General features: G+C 39.8%; 3 protein-coding genes across 9 annotated transcripts; 2 read left to right on the plus strand and 1 right to left on the minus strand.

Moving 5' to 3' along the window:
• Positions 1 to 287: 287 nt before the first annotated feature.
• On the minus strand, positions 288 to 5,965 carry glyctk (glycerate kinase). Of its 6 annotated transcripts, none has more exons than XM_040001130.1 (7): positions 5,687 to 5,965; positions 3,890 to 4,063; positions 3,723 to 3,797; positions 3,178 to 3,564; positions 2,946 to 3,097; positions 2,026 to 2,201; positions 288 to 1,928 (listed from the first exon to the last, which is right to left on the minus strand). In XM_040001130.1, exons 4-7 carry the CDS (start codon positions 3,531 to 3,533, stop codon positions 1,038 to 1,040), a joined length of 1,575 nt encoding a protein of 524 aa, XP_039857064.1. In that variant the 5' UTR covers positions 3,534 to 3,564; positions 3,723 to 3,797; positions 3,890 to 4,063; positions 5,687 to 5,965; the 3' UTR covers positions 288 to 1,037. The 6 variants fall into 6 exon arrangements, with proteins under 6 accessions (XP_039857064.1, XP_039857056.1, XP_039857047.1 ...); XM_040001122.1 differs by having other exon boundaries at positions 3,723 to 3,835; positions 3,938 to 4,257; XM_040001113.1 differs by having other exon boundaries at positions 3,890 to 4,257.
• A 124-nt stretch (positions 5,966 to 6,089) lies between these two features.
• Positions 6,090 to 11,171, plus strand: wdr82 (WD repeat domain 82). The gene is made up of 9 exons (XM_040001316.1): positions 6,090 to 6,456; positions 7,089 to 7,186; positions 7,694 to 7,760; positions 7,859 to 7,958; positions 8,086 to 8,202; positions 8,296 to 8,451; positions 8,588 to 8,657; positions 10,597 to 10,739; positions 10,972 to 11,171. Exons 1-9 carry the CDS (start codon positions 6,296 to 6,298, stop codon positions 10,999 to 11,001), a joined length of 942 nt encoding a protein of 313 aa, XP_039857250.1. The 5' UTR covers positions 6,090 to 6,295; the 3' UTR covers positions 11,002 to 11,171.
• Positions 11,172 to 12,764: 1,593 nt separating this feature from the next.
• LOC120714806 (twinfilin-2) lies at positions 12,765 to 18,455 on the plus strand. 2 transcript variants are annotated; one of them, XM_040001295.1, is made up of 9 exons: positions 12,765 to 13,105; positions 15,323 to 15,501; positions 16,081 to 16,176; positions 16,264 to 16,368; positions 16,507 to 16,521; positions 16,706 to 16,831; positions 16,921 to 17,071; positions 17,340 to 17,461; positions 17,854 to 18,455. In XM_040001295.1, exons 1-9 carry the CDS (start codon positions 13,009 to 13,011, stop codon positions 18,019 to 18,021), a joined length of 1,059 nt encoding a protein of 352 aa, XP_039857229.1. In that variant the 5' UTR covers positions 12,765 to 13,008; the 3' UTR covers positions 18,022 to 18,455. The 2 variants fall into 2 exon arrangements, with proteins under 2 accessions (XP_039857229.1, XP_039857237.1); XM_040001303.1 differs by lacking the exon at positions 16,507 to 16,521.
• The last annotated feature ends 4,138 nt before the right edge of the window (positions 18,456 to 22,593 follow it).

The following is a 22,593-nucleotide window of genomic DNA, read 5'->3' on the forward strand; positions in this document are numbered from 1 at the left end:
ACAGAACCCCAGTAGCTTACCATGAAGCTTAATGGCACAATGTGTAAAGCAAGCTGCCTTTTGCAAGAAAAAGCCAAAGGTGCCAGATTACGTCAGTTTGTTTTTTTATGATAATATTTGTCTGTTAATGGTTCAAAATCGAGCTTATTACAAACTAAAAACTAGAGCTGGGTGTTATTTTATTTTTTATTTTTTTTAGTTAATTAAAATAAAAATACAAACTAGATTTTTTGAGAAAAAAATAAACCGACACAATTTTTGGAACCTGGAAAAAAAACTGAAATAAATTTAAAATCTACAGGAAATATCTTCGGTTTTAAAATTAATTACTTTAGTTACTAAAATGTTTTTACCACAACTTGCCTGATGAGGCTTTGATGAACATATTAGGACGTGTAAAAGACTTTGAGTTAAGTCAAAAAGTTATTGTTTTTAATTTTAATACCATTACTAAATCATGCCTTAATAATTAAAAAAATACTTAAAACTAATACTGAAACTGGTCAAAACTAAACATATTCAAACTGTAACTAAAATGAGTAAAACCACTCAGGAAACTATAATAAATTAAAAATAACAAAAAAAAACTAAAGAAAAAAATAGAACAACTGTAACAAAACATCCAAAACATCTAATTAAAACTACTGAAGGATGATGGAGATTTTTAAACTGTACAAGTGTTTTTATTACTATAACAATGGCAGTGTGTATTTCCAGAAATTTAAATTATGTACTCAGTCCTTGTAAGATGTGGGAGGGAGCTGGAGTACCCACAGAGAACCCAAGAAGACACTGGGAGAACCTACAGACTCCATAAAGAAACCCGGGAACTGTTTTTGTTGTGAGACGACAGTACTAACCCCCACCCTCACACTTCTTCATTTACTGTTTGCGTTGTAATGCTTTTACATATATATGTGTGTGTGTTTTTTTCCAATTACATCTTTATTTACCAATACCAACAATCCTTCATTTAGATTCATAAATATGGTGCAAAAATGTCTTCATAGTTTCCTTAAATTTTTGGTGTTTTGGGATTATCTGATGATAATAGGAATAGCTGGAATCAGTAGCATGTGCACATCCATTACATTCGTGCAAGTTAGGCCGGGTACGAGTAACCGCTGCCCACCAGAAAGACGAGAAAAAAACGTGTAAGAATCATTGTTGATAAGGAAGTTGTCGATGTCCAGGCCCTGAGCTTTCGCTTCATCGTACAAACCACCATCAGTAATCGCCCCTGCTGCCTCAGTGGGTCCATCCTGACCATCAGTGCCCCCACTCAGAAAGACTGGCCCTTTAGGCGGAAGCCCTAAGCTTCTCAGTTCCAGCCCCACTCGCATAGCCAGCTCCTGGTTCCGACCACCTCGGCCTTTGCCTGTTAGCTCCACAGTGGGTTCGCCTCCAGCTAACAGACATGTGGCACCCCATCCCTCTGTACGCCCTTTTTCTAAAACCTGCATTGTACGGCAGAGGTCCCAGCTCTCCACACCAACTTCAGGGCCCAGCTTCAGCACCTCAGTGGCAATGTCAGGAGGAGGTTCCTCTCGAGAACAGGCAAAGCGGGCCAGCAGGCCGTAGAGTCTAGACACAGACCGCACATCTCCACACACACTTGGCGAAAGGACTACAGGGAGGAAGCCCAGCTCTCGAGCACGGAGACCAGCGTGTTTAAGGGCAACACCGTTGGAGCCAATCACAGCATTGAGAACATGTCCCGATGTATCAGATTCCTCCTTATTCTCTTTCCACCTAGAATTCGGTTTGTCAAGGACTTCCTTTACTGATGTCGGAAGCAAGTTTAACAGCTTGTAACGCTCAAGGATTGACAAAACTTCCTCAGGCCACACCCGACTCATCACTGTGGGGCCACTAGCTATCATGTCAATAGGATCCCCGATCACATCAGATAGTATCAGTGCAACAACCTGTGAAGACGTTATAAGAGTGATATTTGACATACAAATTACAATACTGAGAATTTTAAACTCTGTTTAAAAGAAGGCTAAAAAAACTGTCTGTTACCTGTGCAGGGTGAGCATGATGTGCAAGCCCTCCACCCTTTAACAACGAAAGGGCACGACGTATGGTGTTCAGCTCCTGAATAGTGGCACCAGCACCTGCAAGTCTGCAGGTAACATCTAGCTTTTCTTGCAAGGTGATTGGCGGGATGGGTGCAGGTAGCAATGCAGAGCCCCCACCTAAACAATGATGAAAACCAGCATGCGTTACAGATATCTTGGAGTCGTTTATGACCAGGATATGTCCACCAGTGTGTATATTAAACAAATATTTTCACTGCTTTTTTGCATTTGTGGAATTTCTCTAAAATTAGAAACATCTAATTTTAGAAATTGTTATTTAATTATAAATTTCTTCTAGGCTGTACTACTGTAGTTCATTATTATCGTGAACTAAATTCCCTGAAAAGCCTTTAGCCAATCTAAAATGCTGCAGAGTGCTGACAGGGGCTAGACAGACAAAGCATATTTCTCCCATATCGTCTTCTCTTCAGTGGCTCCCTGTTAAGTCCAGAATCAATTTTTAAAATCCTTCTCTTCACATACAAAGTCTTGGATCATCAGGCACAATCTTATCTTTAATACCTCAGGGTACCGTAACACCACAATAGAGCGCTATACTCTCAGACAGCGGGTTGACTTGTGGTTCCTAGTATTCTAAAGTCGAATGGAAGGCAAAACCTTCAGCTTTTCAAACACCCTCTCTACTTTTAACATTAGGCTTAAAATTTCTTCTGACTGTTGGGGCTTTCTTTGTATTATTGAAGGGTCTTCATTTTACACTATAAAGTGTCTTGAGGTGACTGTTGTTGTGAATTGGTGCTATATAAACAAAACTGAATTTAAATTAATATTTTTAATGATATCTGTGAAACGATTATTGTTTTATTATTTTTAACAATAACCAAGAAGTGCCGTTCGTACCTGAAATCAGTACAAGAAGCAAGTCTTTCTCTGTCAGCTCACTGGCTAAATGCTTGATCTCCTCAGCTGCCTTCTGGGCATCAGGATCAGGCAAGTTGTGTTTAGCTCCCTCTATTACTTTGATGCGGCTGTTTTCTTTTAGCAGCAGATGGCTGTGATGGAAAAAGAAATATTATTAACTTTACTGAGTTAACACTTTAAGTTGCTTTTACCTCTAAATGCATTCGCTTACTCTTTCCCATGCTGCTGTAATGTCTGCTGAATCCCATGTGGCACACTTATGACTCCTTTCACTAAATGATCACCCACAATCCTCTCTGCCTCAGCGGCCATTCCCAGCACAGCTTTTCCAAAGCCCACCAAGTGCAGGTTGTGTTTGAGCGTGAATGTGCGACCATCAATAACAACAGAGTCCTCCTTGCGCTCAATACTTTGACAGACCACAGTATCTGGCTGCACGGCTTCCACTGCAGCTGCAAACACTTCACGTGCCCGCGTGTCCATTGACATTTTGCAGAACGTGGGTTTTCTCCTCGCCACAAGATGCAGAAAAGGCTGAGACCGGAACAATGAAAGAACACGGGCCATTGATAATTCAGTGGATCTGAGCAGAAATGTCCTAAGGGATATAGAAGAATTGAACAGATTTTTAAAGAGAGCACAATTTAAACAAACCATAAATAACCTGCAAAGGAAAAGGAAATAGTCATGTAGAAGTCATGAAGCAATTATAATTAGAACTTTTTCTTAAATTTACTTTGTGTGCCTCAAATTCACCTTTTTTAAGAGCTTGTTTTGTGTTGTTCAGTCATCACACTTCTTGTAAGTCTTGTTTATGGTCAAGTCTGATGACTGCAGGAATACAGAGGAATACGTTTTGCTTAAATGTTCTGAAAACAAAAAGAACACCTTTTTATTCTTATACTAGCTAAAACTATACTTACATAAATGCATTTAGGTTTGTGTTTCAGTAGAGTCACGAGGCTGCCTACCCGAGAAGGTTGCAAATGTCATATGAAGCTGGTGTTTCCCTGTGGAAGCCTGCTGCGTTTGGACTCCAGCTCAGAGGTTAGGCAGTGTGGCAACAATCTGGCCAGACACTGGCTGGAGTTGTGTACCTTTGGTGTAATGATTGACTTCAGAGGATAACATGCCACATGAAAGTGCTGACACTGCAGCTGCGCATTAAGTCGTTTTTGTTGTATTTTGATTTTTTTCTGCCACAGATTGCATTAAACTCAGTGATACCCATACTTTGTTCATTGCTGTTAAACAAAGCAGCCTCTTGTGCAGCCACACCCGTCTTTAAGCCCTGTAGACATAATTTTAATTTATTTATTTAGTAGGGACAATGCAGTTTAACATAGTTCTGATATGGAGCATGAAACTGATGTGGTGCAAATAGAGTTTATAGCTATTGCTAAATTCCAACCCTTGTTGGGCTTCTTCATTCACGATGCAAAAACAAAAATTACAACATTCAGTTACAGAAAACCATAATACACCATGAATATAAAACTACAAGAAATACACAGTAAAATAAAGTAAAATATAGTATAAAAAAACAGAGAGAGATAGGTTATGCATCTGGTTTTTAGGTAGTTTGCTTGTTTTCTTTTTTTGTTTTTTTTTTACAAATGAAAGCTGAGCCACTGGGATTGTGGTATTTTAATGTGATTAGATGTACATGCTAGAAATCCAGACAATAATGACAATGTTATATGATGAGATTTTAGATTTGTTAAATTTGTAAAAAAAACAAACAAACAAACAAACAAAACAAAGAAACAAAATAAAACCCCTCAGAAACACTTACAGGTCGTTTTGTTAGGCACGCCTCTGTAATACCACATTCTACCTCTTTCAGAACGACCTTAATTCTTTATGGCACAAATTCAAAAAGGTGCTGGAAACACCCTGGTGCACCACAGTTGCTGCAGATTTGTCAGCTTCACATGCATATCTCCTATATCACCACATCCACAAATTGCTCTACTAAGATCTGGCAACTGTGGAGGCCATTTGAATTCAATGAAATTATTGACATGTTCAAGAAACTAGTCTGACAAGATCTGAGCTTTATGACATGGTGAGTTATCCTGCTGGAAGCAGCCATCAAAAGATGGGCAATTTTTGGTCATAAAGGGATGGAGTGTCTCAACATTGCAGCAAAAATCAAGACTTGTGAGATCTGGAAACGTTCATGACAATTTTGGTGAGCCTTTATGAATTGTAGCGTGAGTTTTCTGTTCTTAGCCGATAGGAGTGGCACACACTGTGGGCTTCTGCTGCTGTAGCCCATCTGCCTATTCTGCTCACCTGGTTATAACCAGTGTTCTTTATGTAGTGTGACCATTCTCCCTGGAGTGTTTTTTTTTTCTACAGATGGTTGATGGTTGGGAAAGTCCCAGAAGTCAGTTTCTGAAATACTCATACGAGCTCGTCTTGGCACCAGCGACCATGCCACCTAACTATATTTGCCTTAACAAGTAGCAAAACAGGTGTACCTAACAAAGTGACCGGTGTGGATAACTTAAATATCATGCTACTTGTTATCTCAGTAAATCAAACGCCTATTGGCAAATTATTTTTAATTTACCCCTGCATGAAATGCATTGGCATTTAGTAAAGCAGAATTCTTCCTCTACAACCAAACTTTAGAGATTTCCATTAAAAAATATCAAAAAAAAAAAAAAAAAAGCACGAGCGGCAAACAGAACATTTCACTTAATTAATCGTACCATGGACTTGTCTTTCTGTGAGGACAAAACTGTCGTTGGTACTTTCTTCTTCACTTCTGCGTCCATCCTGCAAATCTAGAGGCTGCCAGATAACTGGACCCAACTGATAAACACACAAGGCTAACGGTGACAGCCAGAAAGTGCTAATGCGAATGCAAGAAGGCTTTGCTTTTTAAAAACAGACATTCTAAAACAAACTCGACTACAGTAGAGCTTTAAAAAAAAGACAATAAGCTTTTAACTCCTAAACTGCATTTGGTAAGCAAACTGTGTAAATAACGACGCTGTTGCTGGTACAATGCAGCTATCGCGATAACATCTTGCAATATCGCGTGGTTTCCTAGGCCCGAGTTTGTCAGGTGACGAATATATATGCGCGTCACTGACGTGGCGAAAGCGGCGCTTTTCCCTCCTCCTCCTCTCCGCCGAGGACAGAGAAGTATCCCAGGCGGGATTTGTCGCTGTGTTTGAACGATCCTTCTTTTAGGAAAAAAGACCCCTTTCACATCTCCGCAGCTCATATATTTGTAAAGATTACACAAGTGACACTAGTGATTCGATTTATATCAAAACGAGGGCGCGCTTACCCTCAGACACAGACAGGCCATCATGAAGCTAACGGACAATGTGCTGCGGAGCTTCAGGGTTGCTAAAGTGTTTCGCGAAAACACAGACAAAATTAATTGCTTCGACTTCAGCTCGAATGGTGAAACGATTATTTCCAGCAGCGACGATGACTCGCTAGTCTTGTATGACTGCCAGGAGGGAAAGTAAGAGCGAGTTCTCCGTATTTTTTTTTTTTTTACTTTGCTGTTTTTTGACGTTAGCTATTTGCTATGCTAACTAGCGAGGCCTGTGCTGCACTGCGTTAATGCTCAGCGTAAAATTGTCCGAGTGCAAGCAACATCAAATTAACAATAAATCTGTTAGATTTAGTGTCTGCAGTTATGCACTATATTAGCAAATAAATATATAGTCACATTGCTCGAACCAAACCCTTAACGTTGAAAGGACTGTTCTCAGTATGTGTGTGTTTGATGGGTTTGTGTTGATGATCTCTGGTAGGATTTACAGGGTCCGCTTATGTAAATATAATCACCGATAAATGTAAAAGCTCATGACTGAATGACAGAGAAATCCTTCATTGCTAGGGACCGTGTGCCCTTTTGCTGCGTTGTCTTTCTTTTTGTTGGTGGTGTTTTTTGGGAGGGTTTCGTGCAGCAGCTGCTCCATCCCATATTTCCCCTACGGGAGACAGTAAAGTTATTTTGTCTTAAACTGATGCAGTACATAAACACTTAAGATAAAGAGCACAATGCTCAGTTTTAATGAAATGTTTTTGGTGTGTTTCTTCACTGACAAAGGGGTTATTTTAAAAGTCCATATGGTTGTTTGTTTGCAGACCCAAGAGGACTCTCTACAGTAAAAAGTATGGCGTGGATCTGATCAGGTACACACATGCTGCAAACACTGTGGTCTACAGTTCCAACAAAATCGATGGTATGTTGATGCACAAGTGTTTTTTTGTTTTGTTTTTTTGTAGTTTTTGCTTGGTAGTGTAGTAGGCTTGAGGTTTTTTTTTTTATGTAATAAGATGTCTCACATGGTCAAAATAATAACAACAGCAGTGTAGGAGTAAACAAGGAGGCATGTTTGTTGTGCATTTAACATTGAAGTTATCACATTTAAGGTAAGATGATATGTGTTTCGATGGTTGGCGTGGACGGGCTGCTGCATGCCAGTTGATGACTGCTGGACTGACTGCTCACTTTGGTCTGAGGTAGTTGTTTGTACAGTTTGAGGGTCTGTGATTCTGCCCAATACAGGAGCTAACTGTACAAGTGACTGCCTTGCCCAAGGTTGAGTCTCCTCATCAGATCGACCTGTAATAAACTTCACGCGTGGAAGACAACATGTTTTGGGTTTTGCTCTTGCTGTCTTGTTTAATGTATAACTTGGCTGTGGGCTTCTCCTCCTTTTTTGATTATGTTTGTCTTTTTCTCCAAGACACTATTCGGTACTTGTCCCTTCATGACAACAAATACATCCGCTACTTTCCGGGGCATAACAAAAGGTGAGAACTGGATTTTATTTTGGTTTGAATTGCAGTGTTACATTCAAGGTTACCCTGTTGTAATTTTTTTTTTTCTTTTTTGTTTGTTTTGTGACCAGAGTGACATCTCTCTCCATGTCTCCTGTGGATGACACATTTATTTCTGGCTCATTAGATAAAACAATCAGACTGTGGGATCTGCGATCACCCAACTGTCAGGTGAGTATATTTGGTTGTAGTTAGGTGAGCTCCAAATGTTGTTATACCTGTATGCAACCTATTGTTTAATATTGGAGAAGAGCTGTATAACTGACACCGCCTTTATCATGTCACCTTGAAATTTCAGGGTCTGATGCACCTGCAGGGGAAGCCAGTTTGCTCATTTGACCCAGAGGGTCTGATTTTTGCTGCTGGAATAAATTCAGAAATGGTTAAACTTTATGATTTGCGGTCGTTTGATAAGGTAAGAGGCATTAATTCATTAGAGACTTTTTTTTGTTTTTTGTTTCGTTTTTTATTGGGGGGAAAGTACTGAGTTGTCACCTATCGTCCACAGGGTCCATTTGCAACCTTTAAGCTTCAGTATGATCGAACATGTGAGTGGACAGGACTGAAGTTTAGCAATGATGGAAAGCTCATTCTTCTCTCTACTAATGGTGGAGCTCTGCGCATCTTAGATGCTTTTAAGGGTGCTGTGCTTCACTCCTTTGGGGTAAGAGACAAGTTATTACAACACAAAAAATTACTGGATAAAATGAAGCTCAAGTGTTTAAATATGAAAAATAAAAACCAATCCAGTAAAATGGATTCAACATGTATAACTGAATATACTGTTCATGTACACTCAGGGTTACAACAACAGTAAAGGTGTAACACTGGAGGCTTCATTCACTCCTGATTCTCAGTTTGTTATGATAGGTAAGTTAAGATGACCGCTTCTGTCTTGCCTTAATGTTTAGAATAAAATCTTTTAATGCATATATTTGTTAGTTTGATTTATATGTAAGTAGCATGTAAATAAGCAAATTAACAGATGTACAGAAACATACCCCTGAAGTCTGTTAACGATACATGGCGCACATTCTGCATTTTGAAGACCAGATTTACTAACAGGTTGCACCAGTGCAAACTTGATTTTTTTTTTCTTTTCTTATTGTCAGTACTTTTAGTATTAACGGTTTTTTAACCTTATTGCATATGTATTTGTAGAATTAGTAGAATACTGAATTGCGTAAACCAATCGAATAACGTTTTCGACATGCAGTTTACCACTCATTGCCTTGAATACTTAACACCATAATAAAAGCTTGTTTGTTTTTGTTTTTATGCAGCTGGAATTATTATTACAAATAGATGGGGCAACTTATTTTTAATAGAGAGACACCTGTGTACAAAAAACATATATAACACATTTTATTTAATAGTGCCTTTATTACTGTAGTAATCCACTCTTTTATAACTGGGAAAAAAATCCTTGATGTCATAATCACACTATCGCATTATCAGCACACATCCAAAGCTGACGCTGCATTCTATTTACCTCGAAAGTCAGATGTCATAGCTGGGAGTGACTTCACTCTCGAGATTCTAGGAAAAGTGAGGAAAAGCAGGTTTTGTGCCCTGGCAAGGTAGAGCCATCCATGCATGACAAGCAGCACTGCACAGTGCGTGGTGTATTTCCACCACAGCACTTTCATGGATGGTGTCCAGTCGGTGGTTTGCAGATAGCTTATTTAGCGAGTCACAGATACACAACAGTGACAGTTAAGATCACAAGTTTTACATTTTTACTTCTGCTTGCATTCACTGTTGCTGAGTCAGGTTGGTGATTGATCTGCTTGCTCTGACATTATTGAGTTTAATCATAAAAAAAATTAAAAAGTAATTACTGTCAACTTTAGAGGACACAGGTATCGTATGGATCACAGGAAAAACAAGAGTTTATTGTTTCAAACAGGACCTTAGAATTTTTCTTATATGAAGAAATAAGATTAGGAAAATATTCCAGCCAAAGTTTTCTTAGGTGGAGCCTGTGAACCTCGAGGTTAGTGGATTTCCACAGGCGTTCTACCTTACGACAGTTTCTTTTGGATTTACGAATTGATTCATTTATTTATGAAGTAAGCTTTGTTAGTGGTATGAAGGCAGGTTTTATTGGTGCTGCTACTTTAAGAATAACTGAGCAATGATTATTAAAACATGTAGCAACATCAGGGCAATCCCTCAGCAAAGATGGATTAAACAAATCACAGAACTTCTGAGCAACATCCTGAGTAATAACTGGCTTTACGATTCTACATTTAACTGGTGTTGGGTCCAAAGGAAAACTAAGGTTTAAAAAATGCACAGCAATAAACAATCAAATGAATATCATTAACACATAAATTACTGATATTAAGGCCAAGAGAGAAAACAACATCCAAGGTGTGACCTTTTGTGTGTGGGGGACCAGAGACATGTTGAATGAAATTAAGCATTAGTAATGGATAGAGTTAGAACACACTTGGACTTAAAACATTAATATATAATATACAGCATCATGAGTTTGTGTATGTCTGATATCAATTGCTAATGAGGATCATCATGAAAGATTAATTGATCAGGAAAGAAATAATTACCTGTGATATTTACAATCAACAGACTTCAAGGTGGTGGTTGTGGGGCACACGTATAAACACTAACACCATAACCAAAAGTGTAGGTTCTATACTGATCTCACTCAGGACTAGCAGAACAGAAATGAGATTTGATTTTGCACTAAAATCCACCTTAAATGAAATTAAGACAATTGTTAAAACAGTGTGAGATCAAAGGAGACAGGCTGAACATTTATCACATTTCTGCACACCTGTTTCAGGCTCCGAGGACGGAAAGATCCACGTGTGGAACGCCGAGAGTGGAATGAAGGTGGCTTTGTTAGACGGGAAGCACACGGGCCCGATTACCTGCCTGCAGTTCAATCCGAAGTTCATGACGTTTGCAAGCGCATGCTCTAACATGGTCAGTGGAAGCAGCAATGTGGGCTTAGTTGAAAAGACAACAGCCCAGAGAATGTAGCTCTGCTTGGTCTTAATTTTTATGCTGGGGTTGAACTGTGGGATAGTTACCAGTATCCATTTATTTAAAAGAAATTAAAAAAAATAAAAGCCTGTTTATTCTTTTGTACTGCTGGCACGCAAACTGCTTCATATTGATGAAATGTAACCAGAATTGTTCATATTTAATCTTTCAGGCATTCTGGCTCCCCACCATTGATGAATGATGATGGGAAGCAGAGTAACCAGCAGGGGTCATCGCAGTCAGCTCCGTATGGACCTGTGTGAAAAATCAGATGAAATTTGTAAATAATGACTTTACAGAAATGATCAGTTGTGCATTCTTTTTTTTTTATAAATGTTTTTCTATTTAACATTAAAGAGTTTCTAAGAAGTTTGCTTTTGGTTTTTGTGTCTGTGATTTTTAAATGAGTTGGATTTTTAGAATGGCAGGGTTCCTCAATCACTGCCTACTTTATTAGGTAGTACCAGGTTGGAGCCTGTTCTTGCCTTCAGAGCAACCTTAATTCTTTATTGCATCAATTCAACAAGGTGTTGAAAACAGTATCAGTAGAGATTTGGGTTCATATTAAAAAGATGGCGTCACACAGTTGGAGCACATTTGTCTGCACCACATCCTAAAGGTGTGGAGGTCAGTTTAAACCAGTTTGAGATGATCTGAGCTTTGTGACACGGTGTGTTATAATCTTGGAGGCAGCTATCATAAGAAATGGTCACAAAGGGGTAGCAGCAATACTTAATCGGGCTGTGGTGGAGGGGCACTACCAGGAGCCTTAAGCACCAGGAAATATTTCGTAGTCTTTACACAGATTGCTGTAGGCCATCTGCTTCAAGGTTTGAAGGTGATGTGTTCAGACATGCTCTTCTGCATACCTTGGTTGTATTGAGTGATTATTTGAGTTACTGTTGGCCGTCCTGCCAGCTGAAATCATTCTGGTCCTTCACCTCAAGTATCTATGAGGCCTATTGTCGTTTTTGTTTGTTTTGTATTAGAGATGGCTGTGTGGGAAAACCAGCCTGTCTGCCACCAACAACAACAAAACTACACTCAGTCTCTTAAAATCACCTTTCTTATGCATTCTGATGCTCACTGTAATCTGCATCAGGTCGTCCTCACCATGTCTATGTGCCTAAATGCATTAGAAAGTTTTGTAAATGATCATTTGAGCAGGTGTACCAGTCATGGCTGGATGAGTGTATTAAGATATATATTTACAAAAGTATGACTTTAAACTCAATTAACGAGGGTTTTCTTTGGCGTGCTTGTCCAGAAGGACAGTTCAAATAGACACAAGGAAAATTAGTTGAATTTGATCGTTTTTCGATCACAATATATTTTATGAGGTGTTTTATGATGTTTGCACACCGTACTGGCAGAATTTGAGCTAGTGCGGGGCTGGGTTTTTATTTTCGTTTCAACTTTGATTTAGTGAGATTGACTTTCAGGTGTAACGTGATGTAGCACAAACAGCTGGAGATATTTTTAGCCTCGACTTGTCAGATTTAAAATATGTTTCTCAGACTAGGAGAGTGCTGTTGGCGTGACCAGGTATTTAGAGCTACAAAAACATCTTTCACAATCTGAGACATTAATGGGCAGTTTTTCACACCGTAACTCAAATTGTTTATAATATTTTGTTGTTTTTGTGTTAAATTCTAGTAATAGGTATAGCATTGGTGTGGTTCACTCCCACATGTGTTAATGGTAAAACAACAGCATCCTACACAGTCCTGCGTTGTGACCGATAATTTGCCCGCAGCAGTAAATATTTACCTTTTTCTTTGTAAAAATAACTTCTTCAGTCATTCAGAAGTTGGTAATCAGGTCTGGAGGTCATGCTCTCTTGCTCCACTGCTTGGTCTTGGTGTGTGGTGGGCTGTTCACAGGCCGTAGCTACTCAGTGGGAGCTAAATTTAGGAGAGGTGATCAGGTTCTCTCTCTCTCTGTGCACATGATACTGTCCTAGTTACTTGAGCAATGTCCCTTCTCATACTGTCGCACACTTTCAACAAACCCAGACGCACAGTGATCCTCTTCTTCAGGAGCTCTGTCCTCATACTCATCGATCAAGTGAAGGACGCGTACACGCCGGACTTTGGTTGGACTTGAATAATTTTAGCCTGGCCCTGTGGAGCTTTCACTTCTGTCTCCTGCTTCTGTGTCTTCATCCTACAGCCAGCCCCTGGCGGGAGAAAAACACAGCTGACCCGCCATGTTTCTTGCACTTGTGGTGACACCAGAGTTGAGGCAGTTCTTGGCCAGGGCAAGAGGTGGAACAGTGCGCCTCATCAAGGTGCGCATCCAAGACGGTGAGTGACCAAGGACAGTGTAGAATGGAGATGCCGAAAATAAAAACCTCAAGAGGACCGACATTTTATCATTTTAAACCAAGCATCGTGTTAGTTTTTGTGTCTCTTTGAACACGCCAAAACTCTTCTTCTGTCTCATTTGAAACTGAGCTACAGATGTAACTAAGATTTCTTCTTCTTTCATAAACAAATTGTTAGTTCTATTTAATGTTTAAAAATGTAAATCGCAGTATTCTGAAGCCTGATGTGATGCTTTTAGCTGCTCTGGTTTGTCTGAAAACCAGCTAAACTGAGATGAAGCACAGGATGACTTTAGTTGGAGAAAGTCATGGAAAGAAAAATGTATGCAGTTGATCATATTTGTCTTATTGCTAGAGGGCTAGATCATTGACGTCCGTTTGTGACCACTAATCATAAGTTATCTCCCTGATCATCTATGAACAGCTACACTTTGTTTCCTGTAAAGGACTCCTTTTTTTTTTTTCTTAGAGGCCAGGAGGGTCGACGGGCCTGAAAACATTTCAGCAGGACTTTTAGAATTATCCTGAAATCGGCAGTAAATGTGTTCCTAACAACCTTCTGGGTTTTTCATAGCTGATGATGGTTTCTCAGATCTTCAAGTCATCTGTGGATGAAAGCAAAAAACAAAGTTGGGAATTGCAACACGCCGTGTCTGACGTCTAGGAAAAGCAGACTGTTGGCAGCTGTTGTGTGACAGCAGTCACTCAGCGTGTCAGCTGAGCAGCTTGTGGAAACAGTCAGTTTGGCAATAGGTGTCCGGGTGGCTGATTATGGAGGCAGACAGAAATGTTCATGATGTGTTTACGCCTTGTTTTTGGTATCTGATCAATGCCACGCTGTAATTTGATTCAAGGTGAATGCATTCTGGGCCTTTTTTGTCAGGGGGGGGGGGGCTATCTTTGTGGACTGTGCCTATCACGTTGAATATTTGGAAGGACACAGATGGACAGACTCAGCAGAAGGGCATCAGGCCTGTTTTACTTCCCGACTAAAGCGTTTGGATGACTCCGTGTGCTATTTTGGAGTGACGTGACACGGTTGCACACTGCTGCAGTAACCATGTCACCGGTCTCCTCTCGTGTTTGTTCCAATGTCAAAAAGAGAAACACGATCATTCAAGCTGATTTCATCACTGCTGCCTCAGGAGGGCACACAGTCGTGTCCTCTGTAGTGGTGGTGGAGTCTAACCAGTGACTAGAAAAGACGAGGCCCTCCACCTACGAGTGGATAGTTTAAATGCAGTTTTATACTAATATGGATCTGGGGAGATGGGAGAGACTGGCTGATGGAAAATATGTGCGTGCAGAGCTGGAATGCTTTACAGCTCAGAATAGCAGCATGCCCCCAGAGACAGTCAGGAAATCCCCCTGCACCCCTGAGCAACATCAGACTTTGGGTTAATGTGTGCGTTTCAGAGTGTTTGTCACTTCTACGGACAGATTTAACCCGCTATCGTTGTGTCAGTCAGAAATGAAGCCAGAGATATTTTTAGCACGCTGTTGCTCTTCTCGTTCTTTCTCCATAGCAGTTGGGGCTTTCAGAATCACAATAGTCATGTGGCTTTATATAGGATGAAGTTATTTAGTCCGCATTATTCCCACATCCAAGTTTTGTATCGGAAATTGCTGCTTTTCTGTAATATGACCATTCTAACCATCTTAGGAAGGAAATAATGAGCGTGTTTCTCACGGTTTTCTCTTTCTGATGATAGTGGATGGCTTCAGAGAGCACATTTCTGAAATTTTACAGACCAAACCATTAATCTTTTCAGTTTAAGTTCTGTCTTTCTTCACATGCTTTAGTTGTTTATAAAAAAAAAAAAGCGCTCTAGCTCTTTGAAAATGAGAGAGACGTGATTGGAAATGTAAGAAGCAATTCATCTCTAAGAAATTATATAGCAATTGTTACACAGACCTGAAAATGAGTTGTGTTTCAGAAATGTTGGAAAGTAGCGAAAGAGTACACATTTGGTCAGATGTAACGTTTCTCATGTACTATAAATAGAGAGGCACCTTCTGCTGTAGCATGCTGCTGAATAATTAGCCAGCAACAAGTGAGGTCAACTTCACCCTCATGCTTTATAATCACAAACAAGAATCCTTCGTGTAAATTTACTGTGAGTGTGGACTACAGCGTCTGAATGTGCTGTGTGAAGGCCGTGCTGAGGTATGTGATGAGTAGTGGTCGGATTTTCAGAGCAGCTGGTGCTGGGGGCCTACAGAGAGCCAGAGAAGAGCTGGGACCAGGATTATGATCGCTTTCTGCTTCCTCTCCTCGATGACCAGGAGCCCTGCTACATCCTGTACCGCCTAGACTCCCAGAATGCACTGGGCTACGAGTGGGTCTTTATTTCGTGGTCTCCAGACCAGTCTCCAGTAAGAAATACCAGTTTTCTTTATTCTGTGCCAAAAAAATAAGCCACGTGAACACAGAGTTGCTGAGCTTTTATGAGAGGATGTATTGCTCCGGGTAGAGGGTAGTGACAGACTGAAGCAGAGGTCACAACATCCTTTTAACTTCAATTTTGATATTGATCCGATACCATGCATCAATTCTATCATGCTAGTATCAATACCAGCACTGGTATCAATACTGTTGATATTTGGATCTATTCCGCCACCTCTAAAAATTAACCCCAATGACCTGAATAATTCCATATAGACATTTGAAGCATACTATTAGGTCTTTATTAAACATGAAACACAGTTAAGTTTAATAAAGTGAAACACAATTTTAAAAAACTTTATTTACAAAAAAGATGCCTAATTTGTGAAAGGCTATCTCAGTGCTAGGAGATCCTAGCAATAAATGAATAGATCCTCATCTCCATTAAACTAACTCTGCACTGTCTGTGATCATTCTTGCTTATTTATGTGGGCCCACCACTTTAACATAAACTCCACACTTTCAGATTTTAAAGCTGGCACATTCATTTCCCTCTCTGACGGCTGCAGGTGAAACAAAAGATGTTATATGCTGCCACGCGAGCCACAGTGAAGAAGGAGTTTGGCGGTGGCCACATCAAATACGAGCTATTTGGCACAACCGAAGTGAGGACCAGCTAAATTTATACCTCTCCGATGACATGTTTTGGCAGCTTCCTGTAAAAGACTTGCTTGTTGTGCTTTCAACACTAGGAGGACATCTGCTTGCTGGGCTACCAGCACCATGTGTCATCCTGCTCAGGTCCTGCCCCGCTCACATTAGCTGAGCAGGAGCTCCAGAGGATCAAAATTACAGAGGTAAAAGGTCAACAAGCTTTCAGGCGTACTGTCGTTATTGCAACACAGCTTTGCATGTGAGCTGCTTCTTCTGAAACATGAGCTACAGACTGGTTGTTTCATACATTGAACTTATAACTGTTGTGGTTGTCTTTTCAGGGCCGGGTTAAACAGGTATGTGGATGAACTCTGCTGTAATACTGAATGAATGTGATCCAGTGGTCATACCAACTTATCCTTTTTGCAAAAGTCCTGCAGCCACAGAAAGTGTTGCTATTGAACATATTGAACACTTTGAGAATTTTGTTTTCCAGAAGTTTGAAAACACAGATGCCCCTCTGCTTGCTGCCCTCTGCAGGTGACGACAGAGATCAGCGTTGAGAGTAAGCACCAGACTCTTCAGGGCCTCGCGTTTCCCTTACAGGATGCAGCCAAAAGAGCCCTACAGCAGCTCGCCCAGAAACGCATCAACTACGTGCAGCTGGTGAGCCAACTTTAGCTCATATTTCAGAGTTCCTTAAAAACTAATATGAGGAGTGGTCTTTTAGCGTGCATTTGTTCGCTGTGTTTCAGAGGCTGGATGTAGAGAAGGAGACAATTGAGCTGGTCCACTCTAACCCGACAGAAACTCGAGATTTGCCCTGCAGAGTTCCCAGAGACACTCCCAGATACCACTTCTTCCTTTACAAACACTCCCACGAAGGGGACTACCTGGAATCTGTCGGTATGATACTGATCCTTGCACTCTGATAATCCTCCTGCATTTTGTTTCTGTGGAAAGACAACTGTACACTCACTGGCACTGACACCACATTTATTGTGGATATTTATTGAAAGCTTTTAATATTACGATTTAAAACAAAGCTACACTGTGTACAAAGACTGTGAGCAGTGCGACCAAATACCGATTCTATTTGTGGAGGCTAAAGTATACACTTTAATGAATCTTAAATGTGTATTTATTAACTCTCATAATGTTTCCCTGTCTCCAGTGTTCATATATTCCATGCCAGGCTACAGCTGCAGCATTAAGGAGCGGATGCTGTACTCCAGCTGCAAGAGCAGACTATTAGAGGAAGTGGAGAAAGATTACCATTTGGAAATCGCTAAAAAGGTATAACAGATGGATAGATATGGGGCTGGTGGGTTGGTATATTAGATAACATTGTTTCATAATGGGTTGTAGCTACTGCTGAGATCATGTCATCGTGATCATTGTTTTTGAGTCTGGTGGTTTTAGATGCAGCATGTTTACTTCATTTTAAATCTTACTGGTACACATACATGCAGGATTTAGGATTTATTCAGCTGAATTATCTCATAACTGTTAAAAAATAAAGTATACTGAAGCAGTAATTTTCTTTAAGATGATAAGACTTTACCACCTCTGGGGCCTCTGAAGTCCTGACTACAGTATTGATGGAATTTCTAAGACTTCAAGCTGAAATATCTTTAATGAACTTCTGAATACAGCCCGTTTTTGGGGGGTGGGGCTATTTTTCGCAGTTGGAGATCGACGACGGAGATGAACTGACGGCCGACTTTCTGTACGATGAGGTCCATCCTAAGCAGCACACCCACAAACAGGCTTTTGCTAAGCCCCGAGGCCCTGCAGGAAAAAGGGGACACAAGCGGCTTATTAAGGGGACAGAAGAGGCCGTGCAGGACAGCTAGTTCTGTCTGCAGATCCTGGACTTCCCCTCTCTTCCTCCAGACCCATTAACACCTCATTAGGACACAGTGATGCCTTTCCTCTACCGTCTGTGATACACAGAAAATGTGTTTTTAGTGGAAATGTTCTGATGAATTATCTTGACTGTGCCTCTCTGGATCAGTTTACTACAGACAAAGAGCATTCAGAAAGATAGATAGTGATTTTGTTTTTATTTTTAAAGCAAATCTGTTCTTGAATAATATGAAATGACTCTGCCGTTTACAATATGATACAAAAAGACTGAATTAGAAATGCATGGGGAAATGTTTCAGACGTCATCTTGCCTCCAGTACAAGTTTTGTATCAACCGTGTTTGTAAGAACAGTCATAATTAAAAAGAGAAAAAAAAAGTGACATGAAAAGAAATTCAAAATAAAATTTTGTTTATACTGTGCTATTGTTTACACTTCAGGGTATTTCCACTCAGCACTTTTCATTGAAGAGAAGTCAAGCTCCGGCTTTTGAAAGACCTCACTGTGTCGCATTAACTAGATAAAAATCAGTTCAGCTTGAGCGCTGGCCTGTGGATTCATACCATACAAATCTGCATCCAAGGCCTGCTGTGAACGGTTTCTTCATAATCCTCTTCCACTGTGTCTTCCACACGATTCCACAAAACACAATGCTACTTTATCCCATTTACTACATTGTTTATATTGTTACATTGTTACTCCTGAGTGGAATGGCTATTCTAATATAGGTCAAGTTTTCTAGTAACAGAATTTACCCTAATGAGTAGATGTAGTGCCTTTGATCATACTTTCACTACTATGAGCATCAGCATGACTTACAAGCAAAGGGTGCTGCTGTTTAACAGGTGCGTGTGTGTAATGCTTATTTAGGGCAATCTTGCAAATAATTAACTACAGCTGAGGAAAATGTCATAAGTTTTTGCAGCAATAAAAAAACTTTGAGACTAAAGATACTTAAAGGAACGCTGACTTGCCGCACTCCAAACTGTTCATGCATTTTAGACAAATTCCCAAAAGCCAGCGTCGTGGTGTCGCAGGAGGAAAAAGTCCAGCAGACGTTAAGGTTCTTCAGCCTGGATTGAAGCAGTGGGCGGACTGACCGACCAACCTCTCACTGCCATCCAACTTACCTACACCAAAGCACTGCTAATGTCTTTTAAACATTGCATCAGCATATTCATGGACATGATTTAGTTTTAATGAAGCCAGCCTTGTGTTTTCTCCAGTGTAACACATTATCACATTTATTTGGAGAAAGAAAGAAAAATCCACAAAAATAATGCCACAGCTTTGGTCAGTTAAATCTACTAAATCAAACAGTTAAAAAAAAAAAAAGCAAACAATTTCTCTAGTCGGTGCCTGCCAGCAGTTCTTTTCAGGACTGTTTCTCTGAACAAATGTGGATGCTCAAGGTTTTTTTTTTCTCCCAAAGCAGCACGGATGAATTTATGTTGCTAATTCCAGGCAAAGCTTTTCTCAGAATCCTTTTGAGCCTTCTTTTCTTCAGTTGAGCGCAGGACAACAGTTATTCATTGTTTCCGAGACATCTCTCAACTACTAAATCATTGCAAGTTCTGGGTATGCGGCGCGTTTTCTAGTGGTGGAAGTATAATCAAGTACATTTACTCAAACAATGGACTGCAGTACAAAGTTTAGGTATTTTCAACTTTTAGCCCACCACATCCCAGAGGGGGAATACAGTGCTTTTATTTGATTGCACTTACGTGGCAGTCGTAGTTCTTTTAAAAATAAAGATTTTCACCAAAAAAAACATGTAAGGAACTTGTGAAGTTTTATGTTTTTTGTGAAAAGATGTTTTACAATTAGAGCTGACAGGATTATGCGATGAATAAATCAGTCAATAACTGTGAAAATTTAAGAAAAGAGGGAAGTTATCCGTTTTCTTTTCAGAATGCAAGACTAAACAATCATGTTTAATGGAACTGAATGTGGAAGAAAAAGGAGCTCAACTTTAACAAACTACACTGAAAAATCTGGCTTTTACACACCTGCATGAGTCACGTATGCTCCTGAGATCCTTCATCGTCATATGGAGGCATTAAATGCAGGCTTTTCGCACCTTACACTTCATTCTGCTCAATAAAGTCTTTTAAACTTAGTCAAATGGTGCTGACTTAATTACGAGGACATACTTTCAAAAATAATGATGCTTAGGTTTTTTCTTTTTTTATAACCCAAATAGCTGGGATATATTGAAAATGCAAACCAAACCAGAGCTGGGGTTTCATGAGGATAGGATACTATAAAGGTCACTGGGATATTTTCCACATCAAGCACATTTCAGTGCTTGTGCATTGTGACAATGTGTGTACTCAGATAACATTTTTATGGCCTGATATTACTTCATATTAAGGATCTGAGCTTTGCTCAAACAGGAAAATTATATTCCGTACGCACATATGCGATTGGCGTAGGGCGTTGGTTTTGGAGCTATTGCTGATAAGCATGTTTGTCCTGGAATGTGAAAATTAAGAGGTCATTTACAGCTGGAAATTCTTAAAATGAATACATTTGTGAACAGGTGGCAATGCAAATTTATGGCAATACTGCACAGCACAGAAAACGAGTACACAGAGCTGATTTATTAGGCAGTGTAGCCCTAGACTATCAGATTTATTGATGCTTACTGGCAGACTATTAATTTTATTGCAGTATAAAAAGGGCAATATATGACAAACGTGCCAAACAAATGCTGGGGCATTAAGAAACACATGCATGTGTTTTGTCTTTATTTTTTTTTAAAAACATTGGAAAGAAAATAAGTAATTTCTGTTTAAAATAAACAAATAAAAGAGATTTTTAGTAGGCGTAGGTGCGGTGTTACAGAAGATGTGCAATAATATTCTCTGACGGATAGGCCGAAACAACACGTGAACCCATCTGACTTCGAGAAGCTTGAAGATAAAGAGGACTGTAACTTTGAAATATTTTATTATCAACTTAGTGTAGTGCAACTGAAGAGAAGCATAAAAAGACGTATGACTCCCTTCTGCTTTTTCTTTTAGGACTTAATCCAAAAACAGGCAAACACATAAACTATGCGCACTAGTGTCTCGGCATTAATGAGCGCAAAAGTGCAAGTAAATGGGGAAGTGCAATCCACAAATGCTGCCCTCAAGTCTACACTAAAGCGGATGTTGATGGTTAGAACATGATTTAGCAAGTATTTTGACAGCTGAAGTGTAATTTTAAGTTCTTTAAAGCTAAAACCACATTTTCTGTTTTTAGACTTTCAGATGTTTCTTTACTTGAGATTTCTTTTGTCTTCCACGGTAGTAACAGGAATTTTTGCATACACACAACCCCCTCCCCAACAACGGCATTTTAACACTGAAAAAAACAATTAGTCCACGGATCAAGAAAATAACTGCACTCCACGTACACAGGAAGCTCGCGCGCGCGCACACGCACTCTCTCTCTCTCTCACACACACACACACAGCCTTTCTCTTTATCTTCATGCTTCCGGCTTTCTAGAAACTTGTGCCGTGACTGCAGTGGCCTTTTCAAAAGCAACAACTATGAAATTACACTGCAATTAAAAAAGAAAAAAGAATCTCAATTAGAACATCTGCACTTCTTCATCTTGACATTTTCACTAAAACTGTTTGCCTGCTTCATAAAGCCACACACACACACACACACACACACACACACACACACACACACACACACACACACACACACACACACACACACACACACACAGCTGTTCCCTCTTACATTTTAGCACCGTGTTATGACCTTCTCAAAACTGCTCACACAAACTTATGAAATTATCTGCTGCAATTAAAAAAAAAGAGAGAGAAAAGCAAAAGAAGGAATGAATGCTTTTCGAACGTCTGTCTAACAAACCTGCCTGTTTTCATCATGCAGAAGGGGATTGCTATAAATTACAGACCATTTATAAACAGGCGTTCAAACAAAGTGATTTATGAGGAATGTAATTTCTTTAAATCTGTGTCTGTGTGCTTTAATGAACTGCATGTGACTGCCTTAACCTGCCTGCTGCTGGTTTCTTTTTACTATAGCAATGATTACATCTGTAGACTTTCTGTTTCCATGATACGTATGTAAAATATGATTGCAGTAGCATAAAAAAATTATGCTACTGCAATCATATTTGAAAAATGTAGATGTGCTTTTTTGCCTAAGGCCTCAAAAGGTATTTGTTCAACCTCACCCAGCAGGGACAGATAAAGTCCACAAAACTTCTTAGAAAGAAGCTCATTTCAGGATTTCTCAGAAGACGCTATTCAGGATCAGCGCGCTCTCCTGGGTATGGTTATGATTATGACGCAGCATATTTCACATATTACTCTGCTTCCAAACTACCACATATGTCTGAGCGATGGCTCTGAGTATTATTGGAATAAATATTTTAAAAAGCCGGACAGGATATGCCACAGATTTTACAACAATACGCAAAAACCCAGCGTCAGAAATCATCTGTAACAGCCCTTATTTGGCCATATTCTCGTAAATGAAACAAGATATCAACACCTACATGCATTGGAGTGTAAGCTGCAGGCCGATGCAG

This window comes from Simochromis diagramma, unplaced genomic scaffold (assembly GCF_900408965.1).
Source record: "Simochromis diagramma unplaced genomic scaffold, fSimDia1.1 OVJJ01000320.1, whole genome shotgun sequence".
NCBI classification, from domain to species: domain Eukaryota; kingdom Metazoa; phylum Chordata; class Actinopteri; order Cichliformes; family Cichlidae; genus Simochromis; species Simochromis diagramma.

What these genes read in the sequence shown, in the direction of transcription:
- glyctk (XM_040001157.1), bottom strand. Translation starts at nt 3,533, where the DNA reads ATGGCCCGTGTTCTTTCATTGTTCCGGTCTCAGCCTTTTCTGCATCTT. An exon ending in TTACAGCAGCATGGGAAAGA is followed by an intron (nt 3,098 to 3,177) that starts GTAAGCGAATGC and finishes TTTCCATCACAG; the next exon opens with CCATCTGCTGCTAAAAGAAA. An exon ending in ATCATGCTCACCCTGCACAG is followed by an intron (nt 1,929 to 2,025) that starts GTAACAGACAGT and finishes ACGTCTTCACAG; the next exon opens with GTTGTTGCACTGATACTATC.
- wdr82 (XM_040001316.1), top strand. Translation starts at nt 6,296, where the DNA reads ATGAAGCTAACGGACAATGTGCTGCGGAGCTTCAGGGTTGCTAAAGTG. An exon ending in ATTTGCGGTCGTTTGATAAG is followed by an intron (nt 8,203 to 8,295) that starts GTAAGAGGCATT and finishes TATCGTCCACAG; the next exon opens with GGTCCATTTGCAACCTTTAA. An exon ending in CAAGCGCATGCTCTAACATG is followed by an intron (nt 10,740 to 10,971) that starts GTCAGTGGAAGC and finishes TTAATCTTTCAG; the next exon opens with GCATTCTGGCTCCCCACCAT.
- LOC120714806 (XM_040001295.1), top strand. Translation starts at nt 13,009, where the DNA reads ATGTTTCTTGCACTTGTGGTGACACCAGAGTTGAGGCAGTTCTTGGCC. An exon ending in GGACTACCTGGAATCTGTCG is followed by an intron (nt 17,072 to 17,339) that starts GTATGATACTGA and finishes CCCTGTCTCCAG; the next exon opens with TGTTCATATATTCCATGCCA. An exon ending in ATTTGGAAATCGCTAAAAAG is followed by an intron (nt 17,462 to 17,853) that starts GTATAACAGATG and finishes TATTTTTCGCAG; the next exon opens with TTGGAGATCGACGACGGAGA.